At 40.9% G+C, this 23,431-nt stretch overlaps 1 protein-coding gene across 1 annotated transcript in view; it reads right to left on the bottom strand.

Moving 5' to 3' along the window:
• kansl1l (KAT8 regulatory NSL complex subunit 1-like) overlaps positions 1–23,431 on the bottom strand; it is a 38,660-nt gene that overhangs the window by 1,622 nt on the left and 13,607 nt on the right. Inside the window, exons 4-16 of the mRNA XM_072684997.1 lie at positions 21,759–21,900; positions 19,586–19,750; positions 18,286–18,398; positions 17,223–17,418; positions 15,884–16,019; positions 13,629–13,742; positions 9,974–10,120; positions 9,151–9,254; positions 7,991–8,112; positions 7,203–7,269; positions 6,273–6,394; positions 5,994–6,123; positions 2,331–2,594 (exon numbers count right to left, since the gene is read on the bottom strand). Of these exons, the coding sequence (XP_072541098.1) occupies positions 2,382–2,594; positions 5,994–6,123; positions 6,273–6,394; positions 7,203–7,269; positions 7,991–8,112; positions 9,151–9,254; positions 9,974–10,120; positions 13,629–13,742; positions 15,884–16,019; positions 17,223–17,418; positions 18,286–18,398; positions 19,586–19,750; positions 21,759–21,900 (1,771 nt within the window). The 3' untranslated portion in view covers positions 2,331–2,381. The remainder of the gene's footprint in view (positions 1–2,330; positions 2,595–5,993; positions 6,124–6,272; positions 6,395–7,202; positions 7,270–7,990; positions 8,113–9,150; positions 9,255–9,973; positions 10,121–13,628; positions 13,743–15,883; positions 16,020–17,222; positions 17,419–18,285; positions 18,399–19,585; positions 19,751–21,758; positions 21,901–23,431) is intronic.

Here is a 23,431-nt window from a genome sequence, read left to right as displayed (position 1 = left end):
GTTTAGGGTCGTTATCATGTTGGAAGACCCAACCACGGCCCATTTTCAGATCCCTGGCAGAGGGGAGGAGGTTGTCCCTCAGGATTGTGCGGTACATGGCTCCATCCATCTTCCCAGTGATGCGGTGAAGTAGCCCTGTACCCTTGGCAGAGAAACACCCCCAAAACATTATGCTTCCACCTCCATGCTTGACGGTGGGCACAGTGTTCTTGGGGTCATAGGCAGCATTTTTCTTCCTCCACACATGGCGGGTGGAGTTGAGGCCAAAAAGTTCAATTTTGGTCTCGTCTGACCACAAAACCTTCTCCCAATAACTTGGTTCATCTTTCAAATGATCATTGGCATACTTGAGGCGCGCCTCCACATGTGCTCTCTTCAGCAGGGGTACCTTTCGGGCACTGCAGGATGTGAATCCATTGTTGCGCAAAGTGTTGCCAATTGTTTCCTTGCAAACTGTGGTCCCAGCTGCCTTCAGGTCATTTGCTAACTCCTGCCGAGTGGTTGCAGGACGATTTCTGACTGTTCTCAGCATCATTGCCACCCCACGAGGCGAAATCTTCTTTGGAGCACCGGGCCGAGGTCTGTTGATTGTCATGTTATACTCTTTAAACTTTCTGATAATTGCACCAATAGTTGTTACTTTCACATCCAACACCTTACTAATCTTTTTGTAGCCCATTCCAGCTTTGTGAAGGTCAACAATTCTGACTCTGAGGTCCTGTGACAGCTCTTTGGTTTTACCCATGTTGGAGACTTGAAATCTGTGTGATCTGTCTGATTCTGTGGACAGGTGTTTTTCACACAAGTGATTAGTGAGAACAGGTGGCTTCAGGTCAGGTAACAAGTTGATTGGGAGTGTCTAACTGGTCTGTAAAAGCCAGAACTGCTAATGAATACTAAGGGATCAAATACTTATTTCACTCCATGAAATACAAATCAATTAATATATATTCCTTAGATTTATTTTCTGGATTTTCTTTTTAATATTCTGTCTCTCCATGTAAGAATACATCTACCATTAAAAGTATAGAATGATCATGTCTTTATTAGTGGGCCAACGAAGAAAATCAGCAAGGGATCAAATACTTCTTGGACTCACTGTATGTATTGAAACTCTGTCTCCATAATGCAGATATTTCTGGAAATTTCCCTTTAGAGCTGGGCAATATGACAATATTTTATCATAATGTAATAATTTTGTTATTGTGGCTCACAATATGCTTTTATGAGTGTATTGTGAATATCGTCAGTGCTTAAAGAGCACAGGTTTTCTGCACGTTTTATTACAAAAAGTGTAATCAGTCTTATTTATTTCAATAAGTATATTTTGAGTAAAAATCACGGTACTATGGGAGAGTATTTACACTGTTGGTGCATTTGGAATACATGACAAAATATTGTGAGAAATATTGTGTATATATATATATATATATATATATATATATATATATATATATATATATATATATATATACACACATTCCAGAGTATAATTTAATATATATATATATATATTAAATTATACTCTGGAATGAGGAACTATTTGGTCTAATCTTAACAGAGCATCCAAAAAATTTTCAACTTTCAACCTTAAAATTATTTCAAGGTTATTCATAGAGCATACCTGACACCCTATAGAAGATTTAAAATGAAGCTTTAAACTACCAATTATTGTCATATATGTCCTAAAACCGCTCCTGATACATTTTTACATATGGACATGGGAATGTCCCTCGGTTAAAAATCTATTGTAAATTCAGTGTTGTCTGATTTACTGGAAATTGAATATCATTCTGAGCCATGTTTGTGCCTCCTGAATGACAACTCCAATATAGGGTTAAAGGTTCTACAGAGTAAACTACTGTTTTCTGGATTTACTGCAACTAAAAAGACCAGCAAATAAAACTGGATTACCCCTGGACTTCACTTGGGATCGTTCTGGGCTGTTAATTTACTTAACATAGCAAAACCTGAATGTACGGCTGTGCGACTTAACCATGCTAAGCACATGACTGTTGAAACATGGCATTTGTTTGTGTTAGGTTTTTCAGATTTCCTGCAAGGCACATGTTGAATATGGATATTTCATCCCTTATTTAATTTTGTGATGTTGTACCTATGGTCATTGTTACTGTCCATGTCTCTTATGTGTGATTTTCTGTCTGTTGCCCCCTATCCCCTTGTTGTTTGTCGTTTTGTGAAAAAAATATCTTGATTACAAAATAATTAATAAATAAATATTGTGATATAAAATGTTTCCATATCGCCCATCTCTATTTCCCATTCACTTCGACTTGACTTTGACTTTGTATAGACAGAAAAAGCTCTACCGCTCAGTGTTGAAGCGTCAGCGCCTTCCAGTGGTTCTCAGCAGGCTGTGTCTACTTCCCCATGTGTCCAGCAGGGGGAGTGGTGGCAGCACAGCAGAAGGAAGAAAGGCTGTTCTCACAGCTTCTGTCCGAGAAACTCAACTCTGCTGCCTCTTTTTCTGACCAGAGTGCATCCGCTGGTTTACTGACACCTTCCTCACATCTCAGAGCTTCCTCTTCCTCCCTAGTCAAAGGGAATGCACGCTTTTCCCATGGCAGCTGGGGCTACAGGAACACAGACGACACAAAACAACAAATGAAAATCTGGGTCATAAAGGTACTAGTATTAGTACTGAATTTCTGTGATTGGCTAGATTTTATGGTACACGTTGTACAATATATGAAAATACCCTGGCGATTAAATAATGTGATGAAAGTCTGATCTGCATATAATAACTGACCCAACTAGCCCTGCTGTTGGTCCACATGGCACACACTAAGGCCCGCAATGGAGGTCACATGTGATGTTTGATAAAATCAATTGAGCCCCTGGTTTATGACAATGATGTGCTGATTGTGGAAATTACAGCATCAACAATGAAAAATCAAGGGCGACGGATCCTGTTATCGATTAGTCGTTCACACAGTCGGTGAAGTGGCCCAAATCCCATTTTCTCACCATATCTGCTACTTTTAATGTGACTTGGAGAAGTTTAATCTTTGCAGGAGCATCACAGGAGTCATCAGGGAGTTCTGGTGGCTGAAAGCTGGGCTAATCACAGAGAATGTGTTGGTTGCTTTAAAAGGGAGAAGTTATTTGGCCACTCCCACTTCTTTGGTCTTTGGGCTTCTTTGAAGTTCCCTTTTAATTTTTTTCCCTTTGATGCTGCAGCAGCGCCGTCCTGTGGCCGTGTTGGGCCATTTCTTTGTTGTTATGTGATTGATGTAAAAGACACATGAATTCAGACATGCATTTGTGTCGAATACGACGTAAAGAGATCAGATTTGGGCCACTTTTACCTGATGTGTGAACACAGCCTTTACAACATTTGCATGCACCATTCCCATCACAGCTCTGCACAACCCCAACAGTCAAAAATATGGAAAAACTTTACTTTAACATCAATTACAAATAAAATTATAAAAGGTATAAAAATAGCATGTCATTCTGCTGTTAAGGTTTGTTTTATTTAGCAAATACAATAAATTTGTGTCTAAACTGTGCAGCTAAATGCTACTGGCTGGCTCCCAGGACTGGTAATGCTGATAGACCTGCAGGTCATTACTTACTGAATATGTTTTCAGATGTTTTGACCTCCTGACCACATGAAAAGTTTTCCTGGGTGGGAGAGCATCCTTCTGACAATACAGTTTCCTGTTTTTAAAAATGCTGTGGCTGTTTGGCTTGCAATGAGCAGCTTTAAGAGTCTGTGTGTCAAACATGGCTGATGTCATGTCATAATGGCTGTTTCTGTGCTCAGAAATGTCAGATTTAATTAAATGATGTTTCAGACCACACAAAACATTTAAGTTAAATATTGTTTTTGAATTTTGTCTTTAATAATGAATATTTGTTTCATCATTAGTGATAAAATAGTTTGAACAGAAACACAGAGTCGGCCGACCTCCGTAAAAGCGGTGATGTGTGTGTGTGTGTGTGTGTGTGTGTCAGAAGGAGATGTGAACTGGAGCTGTCACCTTTCAGCTAGAGCAACCTTTACAACTGCACAGCCAAGATAAAGGAGCTCATTCTAGCGGACATAAATAGATCTGACATTGCAGAGGCCACAGGTGTATGAGTGTGTGTGTGAGTGTGTGAGTGTGTGTGTGTGTGTGTGATAAACCCAGACCCAGACGGATGGCAGAACGCTAGACTGGAGTATGAGTGGGTTGTTTGAAGGTGTTACAGTCATAAAAGGAATCAATTAGTTGCTGAGTAACTTCACCTCAATCTCAGGCAGACGTAACAGATGGTGACCATATTTTTAATCCATCATTTCTCCACATTTAGGTTTTTTTAGACTTGAATATCTGGACTAAAGTCTGAACCAAGGTTTATGTTTTTGTTATATTGTTTACATTTGATCCAGTTAGTTCTGGTTAGACATGATGATATACTTTGATTTCTGCATTGTCAGCAACGTAGGCTGGGTCTCCCTATACTTGACATTGATTGGTTTGTAGGAGACTGTGTGTCTGACGTCAGTGTGTTGTCAATTCAGCGAGTTTGCTTTCCTGGAAAAACTGAATGAACAGATTAATTTGGTTTCACTAAACTGCTGATATTACAGTAATACGTCCCCATGTTCTCCTGCTGCTCATTTTCACTTCTTTCCTTTCCTTTTTCTTCTTATATGGTTTAATAGGTGACAGAAGCTTTTTCTGGAATTGGTCCGAAGGTGAGAACCATCCCAAAAACTGACTAAACTGAACAGTTTGAAGGTCCAGACCAAAAAAGTAAAGGTGTAAGTATTTGTCATTTGTCAGTATTTACTATGTACAGCGTGTCTTCTGCATTTGACCCATCTGTAACACGCACACACACACACACACACACACACACAAGTGAACTAGGGGCAGTGAGTACACACACACCCAGAGAGGTGGGCAGGCAATTCCAGCACCCAGGGAGCAGAGAGAGAGTGAAGGGCCTTGCTCAAGGGCCCAACAGTGGCAGCTTGCCGAGTCCAGGTATCGAACCCACAACCCTTTCCTCACCACTGTCCCTACCAAACAAGGTAGGCGTGAAAGCACCCTAATTGAAAGCCACTCTGGAGCAGTGGAACTGTGTTCTCTGACATGATAGATTCTGCTCCATCCAATACTGGAGTTAGGAATGGTGGAGGAGGGGTGGTGATCATATAACATCCTGACCTCACTAATGCTCTTGTTGCAATCAATGCAATCAAATCCTCACAGAAATGTTTCAAAAAAAGGTAAAAAACCTTCCCTGGACAGTAGAGACATTTACTCTGGCAACAGCAGGGTAAACTCTATTTAAATTATTTCTTAATTTAACGATTCCTGGGCTCGGCAAGCTGCCACTGTTGGGCCCTTGAGCAAGGCCCTTTACCTTCTCTGCTCCCCGGGCGCTGGAGTTGGTTGCCCACCGCTCTGGGTGAGTGTGTACTCACTGCCCCTAGTTCACTAGTGTGTGTGTGTGTGTGTGTATGTGTTCACTACCACAGATGGGTTAAATGCGGAGGACACATTTCGCTGTACAGTGTACAGTGACAAATACGTGCACCTTTACCTTTACCTTTTAACACTTTTAATTTCAGATGAAAGAATAAATGAGCAGGTGTCCCAACACTTTTGCCCATATAGTGTGTGTACTATATGTTCCTAACTTCCAGTAATGTGTTCCTAATCTTTTCAGTTCTTAGTTGTATTTTAGTTGTACATGTAGGTGCACTTGTCTACACCTCCACCGTTGAGCTTTTTATCTCTACCTTGTTGACAAAAACACTGTTGAGCATCACTGACTTACTGTGGATTATTCTACTGACTGAATTTGCCTTTTTCTTATTTTGACCATTTTTTGGGGGGCTTGTATATGTTTTATGGGGGCTGTTTATATAAAACACTTAACGCTAAAACAGTAAAATGCTTTGTATTCAACAGACTGCCTCTGAATCAAGCAGCATCACAGCCTCTCTCCAGCAGGACCACTGGGAAGCTCACCTGTTTCTCTTCCATGCTGACCTCAGGAGGAGCTCCCCCCATGCTGCAGGTCCATGATTGATCACAGCACAACTGCCCAGAACCATGGGTATTAGCAGATACAGGCTTACAGCAGCTGCTGCTGGAAATCCTGCATAAAAGAGAAGAAGATCATCATACAGGTAATTAACAGTTCTCTCAGCTTTAAGCCTCTCACAAGTTGTCCCTGCCTTAGCTGTATGAGGTTGCCATAAGAGAAACCTGCATACAAGCCACATCCCACCAAACACACAAACTCACATAGTTGATCTGGGCCTGCAAGTGTATCTCCTGCCATTCTCCCAAGGGCTCCAGCGAAGCTTCTCTCTGCCTTCATAGCTCTGGTGCCTCTGAGAAAACGCCTCGTCTGACAGCAGTTCCACCTGGAAGAGCAGAAGTGATCTACTGACCTGATTTGACTGCATTCAGCAACAAGACTGTTAGTGAGGTCAGGATGTCCGATGATCACCACCCCACCTTATCCCCGTTTCCCCAGCTCGTCCCAAAAGTACTGGATGGAGCATCACCATCCATCATTCATCATATCCACTAGCCCATGTCTAGCATTAGGCAGCATGGTGCCAATAGGCTGATGTTTATCTGCTCCAGGAAGTCCTATTCTATTGGCAGTACTTCTCTACAGGGACTAGACAAGCTGTGTGTGTGAATTTGCACACCTTTGTCAGCAATGGACTACATTTTCAGCAAACAGAAATTCCTTCTATATATTATTTTTCATTTATCTTATCCAGAGTGATATATCTGAATCATGTAACACAGGTAGAGTTAGGAGTCTCGCCCAAGGACTCTTACTGGTGTAGTACGGTGTGCTTGACTGGCCAGGGAATCGAACCCCGGTCTGCAATGGGGAAGGCAGGACTAGCACATGCCCCCCTCCAACTTGTGAGTAGTAAAGCCGCTCAATTTTTCAAACCACCAGCCTGCAGACGCCACTGACAGCCAGCACCACAGTGAAACGATGTGGGGGCAGAGCGCTATCTACCCACACTGGAGAGAGCAAGGCCAATTGTGCTCTCTCAGGGCCTCGGCTGCCGATGGCTAGCAGCATGACCGGGATTTGAACCAACGACTGTCTGGACTGCTGGACCAGTCTGGTATATATCACTAACCACCCATTCTTAACAATACATTTATTCTATCAGGTTTATCAATATAAAGCAGTGCTCCTACCTCATAATCATCTTCATCCTCCTCCTCTTCTCTCTTTACCAGTGGAACAGTGTCAACTATCCTCCAACTGATTGAAGACAGACAGTCAGGAATCAGAAAAATAAGTAATGAGCATTTTGTACACTAATTCTGACAAAGCTTTGTGGAGGAAGTCATTTTACCAGTCATTTAGGGGCTGATGTGTGATCGTGATTATTTTACATCAGTCATTTTATTACAGTATGAACCGATCAGCCATAACATTAGACTGGTGAAGTGAAAAACATTGATTATCTTCATCTACAGTGGCTCCTGTCAAGGGGTGGATATATCAGGCAGTAAGCGAACAATCATTTCTGGGAGGTGATGTGTTTGAAGCAGGAAACATGGGCAAGAATAAGGATCTGACACTCTAACAAGAACCAAGCTGCGATGGCTAGACGACCAGGCGTTTTTTCTGGTATACAGCGGTCAGTTCTGACCACAAGTATCTTAAAGGATCTGCTGCTATTGTTAGAGTTGGGACCACGTACCACAGGACACCTTTACAGGTCGATGCCTCTAACAGCCAGATCTGATGTGGCAGCTCAAGGCAGGTGGTGCTAATGTTATGTCTGATTGGTGTATTAGATGGCTTCTACTGCACTAGGTAAAATGTGTTTGTATTTTTGGCTGTATTTATTTACTGTATGACTAGCATGAAGTAAGCATGGTGTAAATGGAACGTTAAAAGTCTCAATCTTTTTTTTTATCAGTTTGCTCATAAATAAGTAGATTCACTGCAGTACGAGGAACACTGTGTATTGTACCTGGGAGTGAGAATATCCTTATACTGAGGCTTCTCCACTTTGGTAGACGCAGCCAGGGACATAGGGATGACTATGTTGTTTATATTGTAGACACTTTCACCATTTCGCCTCCGCACGGGATACTGGTAAAAAAAATAAACCACAGGAAGTTCATCTCCATCTTTTTTCACATAAATGTCTGATTACATTACCCTGACACCAATAACTCTAAACAACCTCCTTGTTCAAACTGTAAGTATTTCAAAACTGTATTACACTGTATGGACAGAAGTATTGGGACACCTGATGATTCTTTTTTCTTCAAAGAGTTGATCTGCTTTTGTTGGAGTAACGGTCTACTGTCCAGGGAAGACTGCCTTTTTACTAGATTTTGGAGAAGCATTGCTGTGAGGATTTGACTGCATTCAGGGACAAGAGTGAACGTTAGTGAGGTCAGGATGTTAAGATGATAATGATCACCACCCCACCTCACTCATCCACAACTCCCCAACTCATCCCAAAAGTATTGGATGGAACACCATCCATCCTTCTAGAGAACACAGTTCTCAATGCTGGGGGCTTTACACCCCTCTACTAGCGCACACCTGGCATTAGGCAGCATCTCTTCACTGGCTTCCTGTAGCTGCTGCCTGCATCAGATTCAAAACCTTGGCCTACAAAGCCCAGAACGGACCAGCCCCTCCGTACTTGATGGCGATGGTCAAAAGCTGATCCGCACCAAAAGCCCTTCCAGCTTCAAGAATGGCTCGGCTCGACCCGCCATCCTTTAAAATCCACGGAAGACGAGCGTCCAGACTTTTCTCTGTCCTGCACCAAAGAGGTGGAACCCAGACTGAAGACCCACCTCTTCCGAGAATATTTGGGCGAATAGCAGAGTGGTCTCCTTACTGATTTGTGTTTAGTAGAGTCTAAACTTAGAGGATCTTTAAATTATTAGTCTATTCAAACTAGCTGAGGTTTTTCTTTGGTAAACAGCGAAGCACTTTTGTAAGTCGCTCTGCTAAATGCCTTAAAAGTAAATGTAAATGGTGCCACTAGGTTCGTGCTGATCTGCTCCAGAGAGTCCTATTCTATTCTAAAGTAGCTGAATGCATTCATTAAAAGAGGTGTCCTCAAACATTTGGACATACAGTGTAGTAGTAATAGTAGTAATTGTGTACCTGTGAGTTTCTCTGGTTTGTGTTTGTGCTCTTTGGTGTGACAGCCTCCTCTCCACTGTCCTCAGGGCTGGGATAGAATAGTCCAGCTTGGGATAGACACACATCTGTAACACAGAAAAATACATCACACATCTTAATCTGACAGGAAATTATTCTAAACAGAAGAGCCATAAATCACTTCTCACAGCGGACATTCCCAGTGTTACAGTAATTAAAAATCATTAAACATCAGTTGAGCTACTTAAACCAGATGTAGCTCAAATGTAGCTGATCAGCCAAGATGTTTGTTGGCTACACTATATGTCCAAATGTTTGTAGACACCTCTTCTAATTAATACATTCAGCTACTTTAAGTTGTACCCATTGCTGACACAGATGTGCAAATTCACACACACATACACACAGCTTATCTAATGCCTGTAGAGATGCACTGGCAATAGAATAGGACTCTCTGGAGCAGATAAACATGAACCTATTGGCACCATGCTGCCTAATGCCAGGCGTGGGCTAGAGGGGGTATAAAGTCCTCCAGCTTTGAGCTGTAGAGCAGTGGAGGAACTGTATTCTCTGGAATGATGGTTGGTGCTCCATCCAATACAATACAATCCTCACTAAAGCTCTACTGTTTCAAAATCTAGTAGAAAGTCTGCCTCCCTGGACAGCAGAGCAGGACAGACCCTTTGAAAGAAACAATGAAGGAGCATGTGTCCCAATACATTTGGCCATATAGTGTATGTTTAGACATTTCTGTTAACAAACACTCTTTTTAACACAAAGCAGTGTGTACATCAGCCAGCAGGGTGCAGTAAAGAGTCAGTCATACCCATATCTGTCCGGCGGTGCCTCCTCTTCAGAGCCCGTCTTGGAGTTCTTCTGGGCGGCTCCTGGCTTGTACGAGCCCACTGGACTGGAGTGCTCTCTCTCCTGTGGGTCTGGGCATTTTTGGCAGCTGGCAGCCGGTGTGTACAGTCTGTAACCCAGAAAGCCTTTCTTCAACAGGTTCAGGAATCACAGGCATTTCCTTACATATTAAAGCAGTTGGAAGCAAATAGGGCGGCGGTGTTTGAGTACATATTAACTACTGTGGGAAGCCAACACTTGCACTAGGTTAACTAAAAACAGATCCTGCCTATCAAATCAAAGATACTGCCCAGCTCAAAGCTCCCCTGGTTTGGACACTATGTACATTTAGGGTCTTAGAGCTTTCTTAAAATGCTTTTAATATGCATTGAAATGTTGTATTTACCTGCAACATATTAACTAAAGCTGTTTACAACCTGTAAAACTGAGAAATAGGCCACCAGCAGGGTTCGCCAACTATACGTGGGCCCACAGAACTGTTGGGTGAGAGGACTTAATGATGAAGGGATCTGCTGATGGGCTCCATATTTGCATCACCTTTGTGCCGCCAGGTCTTTGGGGCCTTTATATTTCCAGTACAAAAAATGTCAACTGGTCTCGTCCAACATTGCTACCACAGTGTTAGCCCAGCAGCTACGAGGCTTGTCCAACATTGCTACTGCGGCATTAGCACATCTGGCTGCAGGCCTTATCCAACCTCGCTACTATGGTGTTAGCATGATGGCTAAGGGCCTCATCCAACATCGCTAAAGAATAAAACTCTGTGTGAGCACTTTCTGGGCCTGATTTAGTAACACAGCAAATGTAAAAAGAAACCATAACCGCTCGAATGGGTCCGCACCATCGAGGAAAGGTACGGTGTGGGCCACTGTTTTACTTTTACTTTGTTGTGATGTCAGCGCTCATAAACACTTGAGTGTTTCAAACCACCTTAGGCTGATAGAGGTTCACTGTGTGAGTTTATCTTTAAAATAAATGTTCTATATATACACTGTCTATTGGTATTCTTTATTTTTATATATTTAATTTTATACTGTTTAATGTGTTTTATTCATATTTTAATCTTATATTTTTATCCATCCTGTCTTTTTATCTTGATTTTCCATGTGACAGAACAGTAATCTAAGCTTTATGACTGTGCATGTGGAAAGTAAACTTCGATTTGCATCCATATAACCAGAAACATATTTTTGCAGAACTGTTTGTGTGAAAAGTAACAGCGAAATGTAATATTATTAAAAAACGCGACTAAAGGCGAGGTGTCCGCACACTTTTGATTGGCTGTGTACGTGTGTGGGCTGATAGATGAGCAGGCTATTTGTTGGTAATCTCGGCTCTAGCACTGGAGGCTGCAGGGTGAAAGACACATGGCCTGAGAGACTCAGATAAGCAGAGATTCTTCACTCTGGTTGGCACTATCACAGGCCCAGTCGCCCGCCTACAAAACACTACTGACAGCCGTCCTTTCACATATACACACACAAAGGACTTCAGCAGTGCAGAGGTAAAATATAAATCCTGGACTGTGGGCAGGGAGGGTGGGGGTATGTCTGGGGTGTTGTGGGAATTTAAAGGCCTTGGTGATGGAAATCTAAATTTTCCCTTTCGAATTTGTCCTGAATATTCAACATATTCATATTCAAAAGGACCTGAGAAGGTTCACAGTAGAGCTGGGTATATACACTATACTTTTCTCAGCATATCGAGGATATTGTTAGTGCTTAATAAACACTGGTCAACTTCAAGTTTACTAACAGTGTAATTAGACTGGTTTAATTAGATGAAAAGCAGCAGGCAGATGGTGAATAAAAATTTCGAATTCGTCCTGGTTGTGCAGTCACAACTGCTTATTCAGCCCACAGTCGTTTAGCCACCCGTTCACACTGAAGTGATGCAGAGTTTTGTTCCTGCAAAGTTACTAAAGTACAGTTATACAGGGGCATGCAAACTTTTTGGGCTCCCCTGGTCAAAAGACCTCAGAAACCTGTTGAATCCTCAGCAAGGTTGGGAATAATCATATAAATATGGATAATGACTATTTTTGGCACATAAAACCACAGAAACATTATAAGTGGACTCCAGGGCAGGCAGCCTGAAGTGGCTTCGTCTGCCCTGCAGCATCAGAATGCTCTGCACTTCCCTGAGTTAGGAAAGAATCTATAAATAAAAGTGAGTCAGAGTATTCCTGGGGTTCATTTCTATCAAGTGTGTTGATTTGTACCTCACTTGCTGACAGGAAATCAACTAAGCAGCGTGAGGCACGATGTCTTTTCTGCATGAATCTGCAATTGTGCGCATTAACTTTCATACCACACACTCTCTCGCTCTCTCCCTCTGGATTAAGAACACTAGCGATTTGAAAGATCATTAGACCCCATCAGAAATAGCTAGCAGAGCAAAGAGAAGCAGTGGGTGATTAATGATTAGAGTGGCTGAGTCAGTGAGTGAGTGTGTGTTTAAGTATGTGTGTGTGTGCGCATATGTGTGGGGGGTACAGAAACTCCCCTGGTGCCAGGCCAAATAGAGCAGCTGCCAAATCAGCTCACTTACAGCAGGCCTGCATTAGGTTAGTGGCAGCGGGCAGTGGGTTTATCTTGACCTTAGAAGCATTTGCAGAGAAAGAGCACTTCTCTGGGGGGCATAGTCAAACTCAAACGCACTGATTCTGTCAGAAAGCATTAGAGCATCTATTACAACAGCCCATGCTGGGGTCACTGAGTGCTAAGAAGAGGTCAAAAATAAGGTCTTTGGGTTCATTTCTATGTTTGTAAATTTAAAATCTAGCCAACTTAAACGTATGCTGTATTTGATTACAGCACGATTTTGAGTTAACTCACCTGACTTTAACCTAAAGTTCTCCTAACTCATATTTTTTGTTTGATGTTTAGTCTGTGGCTCCGCCCCTCAATCTGTTCACTGTTTATTCCCATCTGCAGGTTAGAACTCCCCCTGTAACACGTGACGAGACCTTCCTATTCTCAGACTTCTGACCATAAAGGGCTGTGGTGTTGAAGGGCAGCTAGACAGTCGCTCCACTCTAGAGCTGTGAAGCTGTGTACATTTCTGTGTTTAATAAAGAAGGGAATGTGAATTTACTAGAACTGTGTTTTTATGTAGTGTAATTTCAAAGCTCTAGACCGGTACTACGGTCTAAATGCTGCTCTTCATCAAGTGTGAGGAGGTCATCAGTTCAAATCCCAGCAAAGGTTTAGCATCCCACTGTCAAAAGCCTCTCAGTCAAAGGACACCATGGGATAGGAGGTGTTTTAAGGGACCACAGACTAAACGTCCTACACAATATTTAATCAGTTTCAGCTGCAGCTGAAATTACTGATGCTTTTTAAGGTTGATAAAACAGAGATGCAGAATTACAAAAATGTGAGTTAGGAGAACTTTAGACTGAAGTAAGTTGAATTAACTCAAAAAACACCCTGTAATCAAACGCTGCATCAGTTTCAGTTGGTTCAGTTAATGTTTTTAATGTTCAGCTGTTTCTTCCAGCGATCTACAAGTGAAACATTACATAATACCATATACTTTTGTTATCACCGGCAGTAATTCCAGCATCTAGAAACTACAGACCCTCTACCATGTTTACATTTGGAATTGATTCTTACTGAAAGCGGAGTGGGATGTGTTCTCTCCAGTCATAAAGCTGTGTATGGGACTGTCCTGTCCGAGCCAGTTTTCTCTAACCAGACCCATATGAAGATGGAAGGACAGGGAGTTCTCTGTGAAAAAGGAGCACACATGCAGACATATTCAACATATTCATATTCAAAAGGACCTGAGAAGGTTCACAGTAGAGCTGGGTATATACACTATACTTTTCTCAGCATATCGAGGATATTGTTAGTGCTTAATAAACACTGGTCAACTTCAAGTTTACTAACAGTGTAATTAGACTGGTTTAATTTGATGAAAAGCAGCAGGCAGATGGTGAATAAAAATCCCTGTATTCAGTACAGGAGAGGATCTGAATAGTAGTTCTAAAGAATCTAAAGATACTGATGTATTTAGTCTGTAATTACATGTATCGCGATAAATATTGTGTATTGTGTAAATATCGTGATACAGTATTTTTACCATATCGCCCAGCCTTAGTTCACAGTTAGAAGAACTGCTTTCGTGACTTTTCCCCAAATCACTCTTACACAGGCTGAACCAGATGCTGCAGATCATGTGGTATATGAAGCCATAGCACAGCTAAAGCACTGAAACATCTGCAGCACTAAAATTAGAATCCCAAACTATAGCGTGTGGGTAGGAAGGATTGCAGAGCTGCACACACCAGCACCCCAGGCTAATAATGCCCACATTTCTGCATTTCTACAGCTTAGTCGCTCACTCAGTCATGGTGCTGCTTCAGCACAGCAGGATGAGCCCACAAACCACTTTAACCCTTAGAATTCAGGCATCAACAGCAATAATTAAAGCCTGCTCCAATTTTAGATCAATTGTTCTATGGAATCTAATCTAATCTAATCTGGTTATAGTGTCCAGTTTTGGGAACATAATTGCATTTCTCCTTGCATCTCCAAAACAGCAATTTTACAGAAGGAGAAAATACAAGGAAGTCAAGTCAGTTTCCACATCAATTTGCGGAGTTTCTATTGGTCCACTCATCATGAATGTTTTTAACAATGTAAAGAACAACTGCCAAATTCGATATGGACCTTATTACCCACAATTTATTGGTCTGAAATGTTCATTAAACTGATTTTATCACCACATGATGCTTTAAATGGAACGGCAGATGTCAGGATTTCCAATGCTAGTCAAACTAGATTCATTCAAGCCAAAGATTAGAGAGAAGGAGAGAAGGATTCTTATTTTCTTATTAATATCAATAAATAAATGTCAAAAAAGCACACTGGGTCTGAGGTTTTTATGGTAGGATTACTGTCTTAGAACATTGTGTTTGTTATCAAGTAAGTATACTGTAATTTACAATTACTATTATTATCAGTTAGAATCAGTTAAAATGACCCTTCAAGGAATGGAAAGTTTTTCTGTACTATAGCTAGAAATATTCATATTTTTATTACTCATTAATGTAAAATCAGGGTCTCAATGTTGTAAATGGTTAAGGTGAAGCTCTTTTGAACTGCTTTGTATCTAACTAATAACTCATTCTAAAAACAGTGGGAAACAGCAGCAATTATCAAAGAAGTGTCTTGTTTATTTGAATATTAATGCATGTATCTAATTGTTACTGCATATTCTGATCTTGGATGTCCAAATGTTTGTGGACATCCCTTTTAATGAATGCATTTAGCTACTTTAAGTAGCACACACACAGCTTGTCTAGTCCCTGTAGAGAAGTACTGCCAATATGGAGCCTAATGCCAGCCGCAGGCTAGAGGGGTATAAAGCCACCCAGCATTAAGCTGTGGAGCAGTGGAAGAACTGTGTTCCATTACTTTTGGGATGAGGTGGGGAGTTGGGGATGATGAGGGATGATGACCCTTGTTGTTAAATGCAATTTACAAATCCTCACAGCTATGCTGCAACAAAAGAGTGTGAGCAACACACTCCTTTTAATACCCTTGATGTCGGAAGAAACAATGAATAAGCAGGTGTCCCAATACTTTTGTCCATACAGTGTATGTGGCAATATAGAATTCCATACCTACACAGTGAACATGAATGTATATCTAACAGGGTTCTAATGGTTAAAGCTGTACAAAAGGGACAGCAGATGCACCTGCACTGTAAAGTAGGCCAGATGTCTCCATGTACGTCTTTTTCCACTCTCCCTCCCTTCTTCTCTTACAGTTTGTTTTCATTCAATTTCCTCCTGCATTCTCCCTCTCTGACACACACACATACACACATACACACACACACACACACTCAGTCTTTGCCTTACCTGAGGAGAGAGAGAGCATGGGGTGAGCTCTGTTGGCTGTGATCTTGGCAGTGCTAGAGAGGGCTGGGTGTGAGCACTCACTCCTAGGATCACAGGACACACAGCTGGCACAACGGCAAGCTGAGGGGTCTACTCTCTGAGGAACGAAAGAGAGAGAGAGAGAGAGAGAGAAGAAAATAACAGACATCAGCTTTTATTCTCACAAACAGACAAACTCGAATGCACGTTTAATGGAGAAGTGCTTCTGAAGCTGTATTAGTTTCGTGTAATGGATGTGTAGGATGTGTAATGTAATTGGAAAGAGATTGAAATGGCCACTTCAGTTGGACTGAGACTCACTGACAATTAATACATACTGAATCACTTCCTCCCCTGGTTAAACACAAACCATTACTGACTTTAACAATAACTGGGTCAATATGATGAAGCAGGGCAATAAACAGAGACGTCTATTACAAGCATAAAGTGCAATCTGATCAGATTAAGGGTGAAACACTTTGAATCTCTTCCTCCAGTGAGGCCAGCTCAGCTAAAGGTTTTCATCTGGTTGAATGCAGGTCTTGATGTCAACCGACCAAAATTCAATGTCAGGACAACATCTGGCGCCAACGTTAAACTGACGTAGAAAAATTCTGGTTTTAAATTGTGATGTTAAGTAACCAAAATGTAACGTCTTTTAAACGTCAAATGCCAACGTCATACTGACATAAAGAGGCATGGAGACCAAACCAAAAAAAAATAAATCAATGTCTGTCAAATGTTGGAGCCTGAGGTCAACCTAGTGTTGTTTTTTTGATGAATGTGACCTTTTGACATTAACGTCTCTCCAACGCTATAGTCCAATGTCCTTCCGATGTTAAACTGACGTCCAGCTGGGAGTAATAAGTCAGTATGTGTGTTTACAGGGTTATAGAGCACATCAGTCCTCAGCAAACACAGAAGTAATGGGCACTGGGCATGAAAGCACCTTTGGAGGTAGCTGGATTCTGCATTGATTGCTTCCAAACTGTGGTCAAATCTTTACCCAAGGCTTTTATTGAGTCTGTCACTTACCACTGCCTAAACATTCACAGTGCAGGCTAGAAAAAGTAAGTGAAGTTTTTGGAAGATTATTAATAAACTGTGCTTTGATCGTTTCCTAAATCCCAATTACAGAGAAACAATCTAACTAAACTAAAAACACTATAACTGTGACTTAGATACCCATCAGGCCTCAAGTGATCAATAATCATGCAGAAATCCATGTACTTCCAAAGGGTTCACTTACCTTTTACTTGCAGCTGCACATAATAAACATTTTTGGAGGTGTCAACTGAGTGAGAACATTGAGGTGTCCAACCTGCCGTCTGAGTGCTGATTGGTCCATGGTGAAGAGGCGAGGCTTGTGATAGGTCAGTAGAGGACGTGTTCGTGCAGACACACAAGTAACATCCACCTGAGGGGGGAACTGTCTCCGGCGACACACTCGCCTCTTCTTCTGCTCTGATTCTCCGAAATGCGAGGAACTGGCACGCAGGAACACATCTGTTAAGGGGCTACAGGAGAAAAAAGGAGAGGTTAAAAACAAAAATAATAATAATTAATAAAAGTTTAATTTAATACTTATTTTATTTTTACTTAGAACTTAGAAATTCTACTTCTACCATTGTTCTCATTGCTACTTTTGAGTGTGACCAGTGACAATGTGATGAACATCACAGGTTAGGCATTTCTATTTTAAATATAAAAGCGCTTCAAATGGTTCTATGATGTTCTTTGATGCCATAGAAGAACCATTGTTGGTTCTATAAAGAACAAATGTTTTCAGGATCTCACTAAGATTTCCAGGACCAGAAGTTTCCAGGACTTTCCATACCTTTTCAGAAGCAGGGGCTGCTTAGTAATATGATAAAAAACAGAGTGCAGCGTGTGCAGGATGATACTAAGCAGAGCACAGTGAAGAATGACAGTACGTCTGTCTGCTAGACAGCTGCTGCACAAAACAGGAAGTGAACGTGGTATTTTTTTTTTTTTTTAAACTGACTTGCTCCTAGATATGGAAGGGGAGTCTCACTCCCCCACTCATGCTCTCTGACCTGATCTAGTCTCAGCTTTAATTGGTAGAAAATGGAAAACAACCAGGCTACAGTAGCCATTTCCATTATCACTGAGGCACCCAGAATTCAGAGTGAGGATAAGCCTGGAGTTGAGTAAATAAGCATGCTCATAAAAGAATCCCACTGTTTACGATTAGGCTTGTCAGCGTGAACACCAGAAATGCATCTCTTCCTAAAGCTCAAGCCATAATTACTGATCTCAGGAGTCTAAAACCAAGTTTCCCTGGCACATAACGCTTTAAATTGTACTGTCAACAGGGTATTTAACCCTAAAAGAGTGAAAGAACAAGAGAGAGAGACCCCAACCTGCTGAAGGGTCTTTTCCAACGGCTGCATGCGCCTTTAGCCACAGGCGAGGAGGAGGGAGACATATTCAGGGGAGCCATCAGACTGTTTACAATCTGACTCAGCTGGGCACTCTGCATGTGCACACACACACACACACACACACACACACACACACAGACACAAACAATTGCAATGTAGACGAATGTGATAGCACATGTAGCCTGACTAGTAATCCAACAGCTTGTTTACATCTTGGAATAATATTAGCTTAATGTCTGGACTGTACCTAAATATACACTATTAGACACTATGTGTCCAAAAGTTTGTGGACACCCTTTCTAATGAATGCATTCAGCTACTTTAAGTTGCACCCATTCCTGACACAGATGTGCAAATGCACACATATACACAGCTTGTCTAGTCCTTGTGTAGAGAAGTACTGCTAATAGAATAGGACTCTCTGGAGCAGAAAAGTATGCATCTATTGGCACCGTGCCTAATGATAGGTGTGGACTAGAGGGGTATAAAGCCCCCAGTATTGAGCTGAGGTATGCCACAGACTGCCTTGCATGAACCCAGTGACCATGTGAGAGGGACAGATTTTCCTGTGATGAAGAGTTTACCACAGACGTCCACAAATTTACTGACCCACAGTTTGTTTGTTTTTGTTGTTTTTTTTTCAGTCAGAAGTGCTTTATTGAGCCTGAAGTAAATTGAAGGAAATGTACAATGTTCGTCATCTTTGTGGACGACCTGAAGCCACAGATATTGACTTGATATTGTCAAATATAGTGATACTGACGTAATTTTATTTTTTTACTTTTTGTGTGTTAGTGCAACAGGATGTGGGGACAGTCGGGGCACTATCGGCAGCTGCCCATACCTAAATCCTAAATAAATACTTCATAGATAGCAATACGGCAAACGGTATCTGTAAGATACACTATATGTCCAAATGTTTATGGACACCACTTTTAATGAATGCATGGAACAGGACTCTCTGGAGCAGATAAACATTAACCTATTGGCACCATGCTTAATGCCAGGCTTGGCTAAATGGGTATAAAGGAGAGCACTTCTAACTTACAAGGAACCTGCATTCCTAAATGATGTAAAAAAGACATTTCTTCAGTTGTGTGTGTTAAGTTATATAACCTCCATCTCTCAGTATTGCTCAAATGAGGACCAAATCTCCATATGTTTAAATATGTTAAAAAAGGCACTGTGTTTTTAATGGGCTATCCTAATTTCTCTCTCCTCTTATAATTACAATTAAAACATCGCATGGCATTTCTTTTACGATCATACAGATACTCACCTGTTTCTCTATGTTCCAGAGGAGGCGTGATGGGCTGCTGGGCTCAGTATCCAGCTCGGTGGTCATGTTCCTCGCTGTGAGTGTCAGCCCAGCAGTTTCTGTCAGTAGCGTCTGTTGGATCTGCCGGTCAGTCAGGGGCTGAGACTCGGCCAGAACTACACCTCCCTGCAGCAAATTGTAACGGGGTCTGGTTTTTACTATGAGAGAACTAGATCTGGAATTCTAAACTGCTCTGGCTGTGCTATAGATAATGAGATTAGCAGCACTGTGAAACCAACACCACACCACCACACTGCCAGACAGATTAATTAAACCCTAATCTGTGACAAGACCATCCAACACATTCAGCACACAAACATCAGGGCAAGACGATGGGACGACCACTCACATCAGAGGCATCACTGTGATCTCACAGCAAAAACGGGTGATATGATCATTATTCTATAGGAAATTATTCCATTTCAGTCAAGTTTCTATTTTGGTACGGGTTAGAATGACTAAATAAACACAGAATACTCAAATGTAGTACAGAGTGCAGACCTAAACTGTACTACAGGGATGGAACATCATCTGGATGTTGGATGATCAGCACCACAACTCATCCCAAAAGTATTGAATGGCAAAAATGATGAAATCCATCATCAGAGCAGTTTTTTATTTTTTTTTTTTTTTTGGTGTGTGCGCCGTTTCTAAGCTTGCATAGACCAATTACTATCCAGTTTCCAATGGCAACCAAAAAATTAATAAGTTAATAATTATTACGTTGAGTTAACAACACTTTATCAACTTATCAAAATCAAATCTGTAAAATGGTCACAAATGTTTATCAAACTAAAATAATAATATATATGAAATAAAATAATAAGTGTTATATATTTAGTTTCTTTGGGGTTAATATTTGGGATTGCTGTAAATGTATGTAATTTTATGTAACATTGCAAGTGTGCTTTACTGTGTGAATTACTGTAGCAGTGTTTAATACACTGTGCCAAAATGTATAAAGGTCTATTTCCAGCATTTAGGAAGTATACTAAATTAAACTAATTTTACCTGAAATTATTTTTCTTAGTGATGAGACAAATATACTACATTATATTTTAATACAATGTAATCAAAGGTAATTTGCAAGAATTTAATAAAAGCATGATATTATTGTTTTAATATGAATGTAAAAGTGTTACATGAATGTAAAAGTAATTAAAGTATTACATACACGAAGTACATGTTGGTGATGTCGGTTCTATTATATTAAGTACATTAAGCACATACATTTTTACTATATATTCTCAGTATGTTTTCAATACAATTAAAGATGGATGGATCACATAGACCTCATAAACTGAACAAATCTGAAATGAGAAAGTATTGGTCAACTGCCTAAATGGGTGAGAAGAAGAAGCTTCCTCTGAAAAACGATTGGTAAATGAGTCCTTATGATTCTTTTCTTACAAGATTTCTTATTTCTGATGAAATTATAATTATCTTTTCCAGCTCTCCTGTGGATCTAAATACAGAGGTCACTTTAGTCACAGCTCTAAGTGCTGCAATCTTTGGGGCTGAGCGATATGGTAAAAATACTATATCACGATATTTTAAGACATTTTTAATGATACACATTATTTATCACGATGCATGTGATCATACACTAAATCCATCAGTATCGACAGATTCTACTAAACTACTATAACTATATTACTACTAATATTATATTATTAATATAATACTCTTCCATACTGCAGTTGATCAGTGTTTATTGAGCACTAATAACATCCTCGATATGCCCAGAAAAGCATATTGTGTATCATGATAACAACATTTATCACAATATGATAAAATATTGTCATATTGCCCAGCTCTACATTCATTTGGGACTGCTCAGCATTTTCAAACATGCCACAGAGGATGGTAGGATGTTCAATGCTTCACTGTACTGTACGCCAGATATTCCTTCTATTTGTCCCCTGTTTGTATTTACAATACTGCCTTACAGACCATGTAAAATAACTTTTAATTAAATCTAACAATATAACGTGCTTGTTTCAGTGTGTGTGTGTTGAGGGGAAGCCACACACTTTACAGAATAGTTCTAGAATTAATCAATTCCAATAATAATGTAGTTGAATCAACACCTTCAGATCTTAGTATTACAGCAGAAGATGTGGTAGAAGTATACCTTGCAGGCGAGGATGTTCTTATGGAGCGCTCTGAGCTGCTGGATCCTGCAATCCAGCTCGGAAAGCCTGAACTGTAGCCACGTCCAGCAGCTAGCCAGCTCTGCCCTCTCACACTGCCACCGCCACTCACAGCCCAGACATCTAAGAGAGAGAGAGAAAAAGAGAGAGAGAGAGTTAGCACAGAAAAAAGTAACGTAAAAAAGTAAAGCTGTCTCACTTTCCAGTCAGAGCTTTTACATGAAAGAGTACTTGGGCGAAGTGTAGTGCTGAGTATATCTATATGAGTAGTATCTAATTTAAGGTATTTTTGGATCCTAGTCTATATAAACTAGCTAAGGCTATTTTCTGAGTAGTTCCTCTGGAGAACACCTTCAATGTTAAATTTTATTGTAATCTTTTAGTTTTATCTGTGTAGAAGAGAAGCTTTAAAGATCCTACCTGACATAAAATAGGATTTTTCACATTATACACTTTTAAATATCACCAATTGTAATTGTGCACTTTAAGCACCTACTGTCGAACATCCCCAGCACTGACTGAACAGTGTGAATGGCCTGTGAGTTTTCATGAGGCTGCCTTTTTTGTGTTCTTGTAGGTGAATGTTTCTGGCAGCTCCATAATCGGGTTACCATGGGATTACTCCGCAATCTCTAGCTTGCCAAGACCTGCTCACAAGCATGAGGAGGGTCACTCAAGCAGCAGTCTATTATTAAAAATCTCTCTTAGCCAGGGATGCAATATGATAGTATTGTCAGATTTAATTTTAATTTAATTGGGATACTGCACTAATACACACTGTATGGACAAAAGTATTGGGACACCTGCTCATTCACTGTTTCCTCTGAAATCTGAAATGGTGTAACTGTCTCTCAAGGCATTGCTGTGAGGATTTGATTGTATTCAGCAACAAGTTAGCATTAGTGAGGTCAGGATGTTGTATGACCACCACCGCACCTCATCATCCTCAACTCCACAACTCACAAATCCACTACTTACAAAAGTATTGAATGGAGCTCCACCATCCATCATTCCAGAGAACATAGTTCTTCCACTGCTTCACAGCTCAATGCTGGGGGGGGTTATACCCCTCTAGCCCACGCCTGGCATTGGGCAGCATGGTGCCAATGGGTTGATGTTTATCTGTTCCAGAGAGTCCTATTCTTTTGGCAGTACTTCTCTACAGGGACTAGACAAGCTGTGTGTGTGCATTTTCACATTTGTAAAAAGTAGCTCAATGCACTCATTAGAAAGGGTGTCCACAAACATTTGGACATGTAGTGTATCTTGACTTACTGACTTAATTTTGTAGTGAGACAGGCTGTGTGTGTGTGTGTATTTACACATCTGTGTCAGCAATGATGGATGGACCAATCGAAATGCTCCAAAATGACTTCAACAAATATGTATAGGACAAATACTGCATAGCCCATAATTCCCATATCGATGTATCCCTAAGAATAATACAATGCTGTCTTATGGCACACCCTAACTCTGTCTGCACGACACTGTAAACCTGCAGCATTTGCTTGTCTGGCTCTCCGCACATATACAATGGCCCAGTCTGCCTCCAGGCCAATAGGAAAATTCCAGGAATACTTACAGGGCAGTGGAGCAGCAGTGAACACATACTGTATACACACACACACACACACACACACACACACTCACAGTG

The sequence above is a fragment of the Salminus brasiliensis genome, chromosome 8, assembly GCF_030463535.1.
Source record: "Salminus brasiliensis chromosome 8, fSalBra1.hap2, whole genome shotgun sequence".
Classification (NCBI taxonomy): Eukaryota; Metazoa; Chordata; class Actinopteri; order Characiformes; family Bryconidae; genus Salminus; species Salminus brasiliensis.
The sequence above is the reverse complement of the archived record's forward strand: the minus strand, read 5'-3'. Positions and strand labels throughout refer to the sequence as shown.